The sequence below is a fragment of the Carya illinoinensis genome, chromosome 7 (assembly GCF_018687715.1).
Source record: "Carya illinoinensis cultivar Pawnee chromosome 7, C.illinoinensisPawnee_v1, whole genome shotgun sequence".
Lineage (NCBI taxonomy): Eukaryota > Viridiplantae > Streptophyta > Magnoliopsida > Fagales > Juglandaceae > Carya > Carya illinoinensis.
The window spans coordinates 37,214,086-37,224,821 of NC_056758.1; the positions used below are offsets into that span (position 1 = coordinate 37,214,086).

Below are 10,736 nucleotides of genomic sequence, written 5' to 3' on the forward strand. Positions count from 1 at the left end.
TGCAAACTAATGATCATCATTTAATGTGCATATAAGTAAGATAAGTCCATGGTCTAAATCGATCAATTCTCATGAAATGGATTAATCGCTACTTTATAAAAATAGTTTTAGGCATCATGTACACATCTACAAGGGGTAAGAATCTAGATCATGCAATGCAAGTAAACTTTAAGAGGTCTCGAGAAGTGTACATACAATGTTATCTTTCCTTGCTCTCCTTCAATATGGTGCTACTCGACCTTACATTCTCTTCAATTTCTAGTTTTTATAAATATGGGAAACAACAAAACATTGAAGTTGAAGAGTTTGGACAATTGAATGGAAAATATCCAATCTGACCAACTGGTATGACGCACACACTCCAATGGCCTTCCTAATTAACTCAAACATTAGACCATCTAAAGATTTAGTAAATAGGTCAGCCTAAGTATATATTTTTTTTAAAACCAACATGTGACATAATTAATAGGGATATAATTGGTTCAGTTCAGTCTGATTTTTTGGTATAATATAAAACCAAACCGAATTGGACCGAATTGATTTTCAATCAATTTCGGTTACTAGGAATCAAAACTAGGTCATGTCGGTTTATTCGTTGAGTTTTTCAATTTTTTCTTACAATCCTAATAATTTAGAAAAGATGCAGTAAAATAAAATTACAAAATAAAATAAAATGCGAAATGCATATCCAAGGTAAAATGAATGTGCATGAAGTGCAACCTAGGCATGCCATGGGACTCTATCTTGAACCCTTCTTTTTCACCCAAACTCTCTTAAACTTGGGTGAACTTGGGTGTGGTGTCAGGTCGGTCACCAATTATTTGAGTTTCTATTTTCTTACCTTGAGCAAGAGAAGTAGCCAACATATCAAACTTTGCACCTTTGAGTTTAATTTGCTTAGTCAAAGCTGTCACTTGATTTTCAAGAATAAGTTCTTTCATTTTAGGTGCACCTTTCTTGGACGAAACTTGAGGGGATATTAATTTAGAACAATTTGATCTCGTGTGCCTACTAACAACTCCACAATAGTGACACTTAGGAACAAACTTGGCTTGAGTTTGTTTCTTAGGAGGAGCCATGGACTTGGACATCACACAAGCATCCAAACACATATTTTTGCCCTCTTCCATGCATGCCACATTGGCATTGGCTTCCTCAACTTCCATAGCCTTCAAAAATATGTGAAGAATAGGCCAAACAGAATTTTCAAATCCTAAGCCTGATTGGTCTTGATTACACTTTTGAACAATTACCATCTTGTCAAGCTTATCACTTGAGAAATTGTTTAAATTATCATGGGACTCTTTAAGCCTCTTCTCAAGTGTTTTATTTTGTTCAATCATAGTATTTTCAGACTTTAGATTCTCAATTAAAACATGCGATTCATTCACTTTTGCAACCAAGCCTTCTCTATCGAGATCAACAACATTCAACTTTTTCAAAAGTTTTTTATTCAATTTTTTCAGCTTAGAGAACCCTTCAAACAATCCATTATAAACATCTTGCAGGTCTTCTAAACCCTCCTTATTTTCATCATCACTAAATTAACTTTTATAGGACATGGAATCCATGGATGATTCAAATTTATCTAAGCATGAATCACAATCAAATGATGCACCAAAAGCAAGAAAATTATGTTCATCATCAGAAAATACGTCACATTTTTCAGATTCGGATTCAGATTCATCCCTAAGTGTGGCTTTCAAGGTCTTTCCTTTGGATTTTATATGGTTAGGACACTATTCCAATGTGACCATATCTAGAACATTCATAGCTGTACTTGTTTTGAGAATTTTTATATTTTCTTTTTCGTTTCCTTTTTTATCTTGAAAAAATTTATTGAACTCATTTCTTGATTTCTTAGACATTCTACTTCCGCCATTTCCTTTTCTAAGTTGAAGAAATTTTCTGAAGTTCTTGGCTAGGACCACAATGCTTTCCTCACTTGTTGAATCCTCATTAGATGAACTATTGGTTCTTCTCTACTGTTTTTAGAGCCATAGATTTGGAACTTTTATGTTCAGGAAGCGATAGCTCATAAGTTCCAAGTGAATCTACAAGTTCCTTCAACTTTGACTCCATCAAGATCGGTACTCTCTTCAATAGAGGTCACTTTGGGTCTAGGAGGATGTGAGATGAGATGAAACTTTTGTGAATAGTAGTAAAATGATTTGTAAATAGTAGTGAGATAGTTTGAGTTAAGTATTTATTGGGTTTTGAGAAATAAGAGAAAAAAAATTGAATAAAAAATTATTATAAAGTTAAAATATTGTTAGAATATAATTTTTAATACTATTTATGTTTTGAGACTTGAAAAGATTGATTTTTTTTTATTTGAAAGTTTGGGAAAGTTGTAATGATTAGTTTGAAAAAGTTTGTGTTTGAATTATGTTTGAGAATTAAATGAAATGAGATAAGATTAGATGAGACGAGATGAGATAAAATGGAATTTTTTTTGCAAACATCCCCTAAATCTTTCTGGCAGTGACCTCAAGATGTTTTTCGCTATTTTCGCTTCATCAAGTCTCTCACCAAGCTGGATTTTACCATGTCATTTATCTTGGCATAGAATTCATCAAAGGACTCATCCTCTTTCATTCTTATTTCCTCAAACCTAGAAGTTAACAATTAAACTTTAGAACTTTTTACCATTTTGGTTCCTTAATGTAACTTCCAGTATGTCCCAAGCCTCATTAACAATTTCCTGCCTTAAAGTTCGCTTGAATTCCTCAAGTGAGACAGCCATAAAAATGGCATTTAATCCCATGCCATTCCAATTGCAATTAGCATGGTCATCTCTAGACCAACCATCCATGGTTGATCCATGGTTGTAGTGGGTTTAGTCCAACCGTTTTCAACACAATATCAAACACGTTCATCCAAAAACTTTAGAAACACTGTCGTGCATACTTTCCAATATGCATAGTTCAAACTATGGAGGTGATGAGAGAAATTGTGATATGACAATGGGGTCAAAGGATCACACTCAGAAAACTAATTCAACACCAAGTGAACCCGCTCTAATGCCAGATGTACGTCGCAATTCTTTTTCTAATTTTAATTCATGTCAAATATTAGCAATGGAATAGAAATATATATGAATAATAACACAAAACAAATCAACCACAAGACAAGGATTTTTTGTGACATATGGAAACCCTTTAAAGAAACCAATTCCACTATTTGAATATTAATACATGTAAGTCTCTTACAAACCCTTTGTAATATGAATACCTTACAAACCATGACAAAACGACCATTTTTGTCCCTACTGCAGTATCAACCCAAACCAAATAACAAATCTTACCCATTGCTTTTAAACTGAATTTAGCCAATACTAAAAATACTAATACATGGTAACATATATCTATAACCTTCTTGTATTGTTGAGTTTTGTGTACCTAATAGGAGCATAAAAGTCCCCATTTTGTGTCAATAGAAATACTTCCTTTATAACACATTGTAGTTGCCACCTTGATGCCAAATAGAATTTAGATTAATTTTGGAGGCTAGCTTCACCAAATAATCGAAACAAAGAAGACAAGAGATTTATCCAAAACACAAAGAAAACAACTCTCGTTTCAATTGAAAATGATCAAAACTCAAGAATGTCCAACCAAACCCACAGGCCAAGCTGAAATAGCTGTAAATTTGAAAATATCAGGATTTTACCAAAAATAGAAAAATCTTAATAAACATACCAAAAATAAATACGTGAACAAATGAGTAATTTGTCAAAAATCTGGCTAAAATATGGATCAAAATCACTTCCTAGAGGAGAAATAAAATATTACCATAAAAGGCAAAAAGTATCTAAAATTAGATATTTGAAGTGGAAAACAGCTGATTTTGGGCTAAAAAACAATGCACACTGAGTGTAGATGGGTGATCATGAAGTGCGTACCAAAAAGAGTTTTTCAAATTGGGGTCATATGCGCGAATTCAATACCCATAGCCAAAATTATAGACAAAATATGGATACGTGCTCAAAACTGTCCCAAATCAAGGAAAACTCACTGTTTCATGCTTGACTTGCATGGACTTGCCGTCTCGAGATAGTTCAACGCCATCAATATACAATATAACAGCTCAACGTCATCTGACTCAGATCTCCCTGTATCACACATGCAACAACTACATCATTTGTACATCAATTGTTCTAGCATAATTGTTGAGATCTCTATGTTGGTTGTACGCTGAATACTCTAATTTAGTTATATGGCCCGAGTTTGGTCTATGCTGCCACAAAAAAATCTCTGGAATGGCATATGATTGAAGAGATCATCTTGTAGGTAGTATGCGAGCGATGCTATGACGCAGAAGTAGAAGAGAATGAGATAATTTAGGGAAAATATTCTGATATCCATAATGCTAGTATATGTGGGGTCAATCTGAATCTCAGTTTCTCTCACACACACAGGGCATAAAAAAAGTTATTGCATCATAGCCCCAAACATGCCAGCAAAATTTTGGCGTGGGGTTTCTGTGTATTTGCTGGATCTTCAGGTTGTGCTCACATTATTAATGTTCTCAAGGAAACTCATTGCGTGCTTCGTTAATTATTTATAGTTATTTGTACTTAATTGATTCCTTGTTGAACTGCAGTCTGACTGGAAAATACTCTTGGCCAACGCACCTGAATAGAATATTATTGGGGAGTACTCGATGCATTCATTTGATAAATAATAATAATAAAAATTGGCAAAGACTATCGGAAGTTGCACGCGGTATGATTCTGACCAAGTTATCGGCGAATGAGAACCGCCAGCATAAACTTGTATTATAGAATAGGCTGGTCGGCTGTACGTAACAAATATGTACTAGTTTTATTTGCACAGAACAGATCGATCTTGTGCATGGCATGACTGTGTAAAGCTGATTCTTGGGCTTCTTCTTTGGAAGAATAGAAATGTTACACCAGCTATATTAAGTATAAATCCCATATCTTTCTTTATTTTATTTTATTTTATTTTCTTTCTTTTATTAATTAATGTATAGATTTACTTTCTATGCGAGAAGTCTTGGGCTTATTCTTTGGAAGAATAGAAATGTTACACCAGCTATATTAATATAAATCGTACAACTTTCTATCTTTTCTTTTCTTTTCTTTTTTTCTTTCTTTTATTAATTAATGTATAGATTTACTTTCTATGTATGGTGCAGATCATAGGGCACAATTGTAGCCTCTACCTTTTATTTGAACACATGTACACGTCCATTCACAAATCAACGAAAGAGATTTATTTTTCATTCAACAAGAAACTCGGAGAAACAGATGCACCACATGCCAAAACTGATCGTGGCAATAATGATAAGCACAGCTGTGTTTTGGGGTTGTCTTTGATGGGGGAATCCTGTCCTTTCCTAGTTCTAATATCCGATGATAAAAAGTAAGGAAAGATATATGATATATGCGTAAAATAACCTTTTTCTAGTCTAGAATTCTTTATTTTATACGTAGTGATGGATCGATACTTTTTGATGGCCTCTTAAACCTATGACGCATTCTCACTTCGTGAAATTCCGGAAATCTCAAATTATGTGGGTGGTGTAAAAGCGATAAATTAACTCAGTATTTGTTTTTCGACCTCTAGTTTTTAATTAAATTGGGTACATTTGACCAATTTTGTAGCATCATTATGACTTGATCTTAAATGAAGTACTTGAATTTTTTTTAGGATCATGACTTGATGATCTTAATTAACGTTGTTGGAAAAAATTGTAATTGATTTAGAGGCAGGTATCGTCCTATATATACGTGGCATTCTTCAGACTTCAAAGACAAGTTATGATGGAATTTTTCGTATGCAATTAGCTTGACATACATTAGCTATAGCCAACTTTCCATCATACTGCTAATTGTCATATTTTCGTTTGCACACGACGACTATCCTAACCGAGCACTGCATGCACATGTGCTTTAAGTTATTTTATTCAGAAAAAAAAAAAATTTAAAAAAATAATAAATAAAAAAAAATCTTAGCTGACACCCGATGAAAGATATATAACTTACAATAGTTATAACTAAAAGACTCGACAATCTCAGCTTCAACTGATCTTCTTGTTCCTCGTACGTTGGTGGCAAACTTTGAATTGGTAGGGTGAAATTGTAGGTGAAGGTTCGAGAAGTTGGGCTAGACCGAGTCCTTAAATTGGTAATTCGATCGATAGCCCATCGTATCCTATCCTATCCTTCCTAGAAGCAACGCTTGACTATATATTACGTTTCGTCACGTTCGAGAAGTCTTTTTTAAATTGTATGGGCAGAGCTGGAGCTCCTCTTTGTTTGAACGTACGCTTTGAATATGTTTTCTTGACCATTAATCTAGCGTATTAAGAGCGTTTAACAAGTAAAGCATTAGTAATGGGTTCGCGGTAATTGAACGTAAAACGTGGTCTTTTCTTCCAAAACAAGCCCCATCGTTTTTCCAGACTTTAATTTCTTTAATTAGGTGGCCGCATCTGTGATATTATGATCATTCCTTGATATATTTATCGAATTTGAATCATTTCAACTTTTTATCTGAAATTTAAGGAGTACATATATAATAGGGTGCTATACATATCTAATTGTATGAGTGAAATTTTTAGATATTAGTGAATCTTTAATAAATATTATATGATTCATTTCACGCGATTATCTCTAGATATTATATCTAAGAAAAATGATATTTACAATCATAACTATATAAGTATTGTATAATTATTTTGAAAAAAATGAATAAATATGGGACTCAAATGTAAAGAAAATTACTTTTTTAATAGTCAACTCTATTATTTTTTAAAGCGACTATACAATACTTGCACACTTTATAAATATATATAATAATATTATTCTAGATCTAAATCTTAAATTTATACCTCTAGTAAGAGGATAAGAAATCACGGCTTCAAAGGTAGTAACAGAGCATGTAAATATCTTTTTAGATGCGGGAATTCCTCCTATCACGACAAATATTCTATTATGGGGTCTATCATCCGTGGACTAGCATGGTTAATTTTTACAACGGATCAAGAATCAGGTGATGCTGAAATGGTCAATTTTCCCTACAAAAGTACTATATGCCAAGATGTCACATGATATGAATAAAGCAAAACTATTAGCCTTACTATTCACAAAAGGCAGTGATACTTTCAATTTTCATAATCATAGCCTCGTTACCTCTTGTATATATATCCACTCAATGTGGAATATAATTCATACGATCCGCAATAACATTAATTTTTTTTTTAATCTATAATGCCAGCTGTGTCTTTGACAAGGGGCCCGACCTTCAGAGTTGTTAATTGTGGGGACAAAATCTGGACAAAGAAGATTTATTTTTTCTTGGGTATCCTTCTATCATAATTTGATAAATAAGTAAATACAAAGAGAAGGCACAGATAATGTAAAATTAAGTTGTTATATCGTGATATATAGATCATAGAGAATTTAATTACATTTTCAGTATGGTAATAGATATGGTGACTTCCGGGGCAAATCAGGGTGATTAATTTTATAATCTATGTTTTCCAACTAAAATTCTACCTCTGGCATCCTGTAAATCATCAATTTTTTTAAACAAATATCGGACCCACAAATTGTATAAAGACTTTATTTTTTACCAAGTCACGATTCTGTAAAGACCTGACTTGGAAAGAGTGTTATTATCAAAATCCCATCCCCACCCCCGCCTCAATTATGGATTCTTTTTTCACGTTTGGCAACAATTTTGGAAAATTATGATATATTACTTTTGACACACGGCGTCGGCGACGCGTAAAATGGTACCAAAATATTCATAATTTCGCGCAATAAAAACACCCTCGAGGCCTTTTGTTGTGTGGCCGTCCACCATCTCTCCCTCAGTCTCCCTCTCTCAGAGAGAACAGGGCCTATGACAACAAACAAAGATACTCCTACTGTAGCGTCACAACCTGGCCTTGAGTGTTGCATGTGTGGCGATTATGGTTTCTCCTACGAGCTTTTCCAATGCAAAGTTTGCGAATTCAGATCGCAGCACAGGTACCCATCAAAATTGCTTTCCTCGGCATTTAATTTTTGCTGTATATTTTTTTTGGGTCTTGATATTTTGTCTCTGATTGTTCAGTTATTTTTCCCTCTGAACAATTCGATCGTTACTGCAGGTACTGTAGCAATCTCTACCCGAAGGCCGAGTCTTATCGGATTTGCAATTGGTGTTTGAGTCAGAAGGAGGACGCCAAAGAAAAGTCACAGAATTCATCCAATTCTTCATCGTCGAACAAGAATCAGGGCGAAGACGATAGCAAGAGCAACAGAAGGAATGGTAACGGTGACAATCTCGCAAACCTGAAAGGACAAAGAGACACTTCGCAGTTAAAACTCAACGTTCCCATCAAGAAACAGAGATCGCCGGATGGATCGCCGTCTCCGTCGCCATCGCCGTCGGCCCGAAAGAGGATCATCACGAATGCTCGTATGGAAGAGAAGCTGAGGAGAACCAAATCGGAGGAGATATCAAACAGAATTGGAGTCACCAGGCCTTTGCTCAGGAGTAAGGTGAGAAGGTATAAGCTTTTGGATGAGGTTTCAAGCTAATTCCTGAGCAATAATATGGCTTTTTGTTAAAAAAAAATAATTAATAAACTAAAATAAAGTTACAGAGACAGTTTTGGTTTTGCTTGTCATCTTTTTTGTACCTTTGCACAGAAAATCCAGGTCAGTGTTCTCATCCATTCTCTCTTTAACTCCTTTGTATAGAATGTCACTGTAATTCGCCATAAATCTTGGTTTAATACCAATAATCAGTGGAGATATTGCTATGCACTGATCAAGATTGATAACGACATCCCAATTAGTTTTCTACAAAATTGATGGGGGTCGTTTTTTTGAGCTGTGGGGAAGTAGGAATTTTGGCATTTTCTGATCCTTCTCTAATCCTCAGTATGCATAAGACTAAAGCTCCACTATCCAACACCTGTAATGATACTATTGAACTGATCGTCATTTTCATCATAGTCTGCATCATGAATCATGATAACCCCAATACATTATTCATCCTTTTGGAGCCAATCACACTTTGCTGCATCTTAAAGATCGACTCTATGGGCATGTTTTTTGTCTATTTGTTTCGGGGTTATTTGGACCAATAAAAAGAAAAGTGGTAATTATATACGTTTTGGAAGTTGCGAGAGAGTCCACTGAACAATTTCGTGATTATATTGGCTCGGGAAAATCTAATATATATATATTTATACTTAAATATCAACTTTCGCGCAGCACGAGCTCGTGGCTGAGATCGAGGTCAACTTCCTAGCTAGCTAGCTAGCTTTGTTCCACACTCACAGAGGGATGTTTATATTTGTATAAATATTAAACATTAATTAAAAATTATTATTATTATGCTACAAGAATATGTCCAACTTTTTTAATAGATTGCAAAACTTCTCGGATTCCCGAAAGAAAAAAAATCAGAAAGTTGGGTGAATAATCTGCCTAACATGCATTATCGGAAATAAATAAATAAATAAATCGCGTGCAAGAAGACCATAGTTGAATTGGTAAGAAACATCTTGAACCTCATAGGCTAAAGGTCATCATCCTTAGCTAATCCGAGAATAGCAAACCACTATCTTCTTGGAACCTACTTGATTCATCATGCATCTGGATACTTCTACAAGTTTTAAACAAAATTGATCAATAAAAATAAATAAATAAAATTCATTATATATATATTAATGCACTTGGGCCTCCTTGTGATTAACTTAAATCCCAAAACCTACGTGGGACATTGTCTAGAATTAGTGGGTTTAAAATATAGGAACCGGTCCTAGATGGATCAATTCGGTTCAAACCGGTTTTCAAATTTTCGATTTAAATTTATACTCCTAAGTCCTAATTAGACCGACAAAAAGGAAAAAAAGAAAGAAATTTATAAGGCTATATATTATTAGAGAGGCAGAGAAAGAGGGGTAGATAATTGCCTTAATGATGGAGGATATCAGAATACCACAATGGAAAGAAATGAGTGAGATAATAGGATGATCAGCAAAATAATCAGTGAAATCCACGTAATGGTAAGATATCATGTCTCTAGCTGTTTTGACACACGGATATATCTGCTAGTCTTGTCACGCTCATAATGTCAATGTACTTAGTCCTTTGTGTATTCATGGGATAAATGATGCACCATCTAATTACTATTTGAGTATTGAGATCAGAAAAAAAAAGGACATAACTCTATATGGGTGGGGCTACGGACACAGGGAGGCCACCGAGAGATATCAATAGGTAGCTTTTCTTCTTCTTCTTTAAATTTTTTTTTTTCAATTTTTTTTAATTATATTAAAATTTTTCAAAAATTAATTAAAAATTAGAAATTCATTAAAAAATATTTAGTTAACTATTAAATAAAAAAATTAAAATAAAAAATTGAATCGATTGCCATAACACCATATTTGGGATAAGTATTTTTCAATATGTATATATATATATAGGTCCACACGCACTGTCGAGTATGAGGAGCATTTTGTGAAATCATAGACGAATTGGAAATTCTCATTAATGCTTGGACCCACGTACGTGCTACTTTTCTCATCAAGTTTTTCAACATTGCTACCATATGTGTTCCAATATATGTTGAAAAATCATTAGTGAAAAGGAGAAAAAAAGACAGGGATCTCCGTAATTACAAAAATCGATCCCTTTTTTTTTTAACCTAACATTCCTACTAATATAAAGATTTGTTAAGAATATATATATACTCTAATTAAAA

The 10,736-nt window shown here is 33.9% G+C and overlaps 1 protein-coding gene across 2 annotated transcripts; it reads left to right on the plus strand.

Moving 5' to 3' along the window:
* The first annotated feature begins 7,765 nt into the window (after nt 1-7,765).
* Nucleotides 7,766-8,810, plus strand: LOC122314860 (translation initiation factor IF-2-like). 2 transcript variants are annotated; one of them, XM_043130489.1, is made up of 2 exons: nt 7,766-8,005; nt 8,091-8,810. In XM_043130489.1, exons 1-2 carry the CDS (start codon nt 7,948-7,950, stop codon nt 8,558-8,560), a joined length of 528 nt encoding a protein of 175 aa, XP_042986423.1. In that variant the 5' UTR covers nt 7,766-7,947; the 3' UTR covers nt 8,561-8,810. The 2 variants fall into 2 exon arrangements, with proteins under 2 accessions (XP_042986423.1, XP_042986422.1); XM_043130488.1 differs by having other exon boundaries at nt 7,781-8,005; nt 8,128-8,810.
* The last annotated feature ends 1,926 nt before the right edge of the window (nt 8,811-10,736 follow it).

Coding starts and splice junctions, on each gene's coding strand:
- LOC122314860 (XM_043130488.1), top strand. CDS start 7,878: ATGACAACAAACAAAGATACTCCTACTGTAGCGTCACAACCTGGCCTT. Junction 8,006..8,127: donor GAATTCAGATCGCAGCACAG/GTACCCATCAAA, acceptor TCGTTACTGCAG/GTACTGTAGCAATCTCTACC.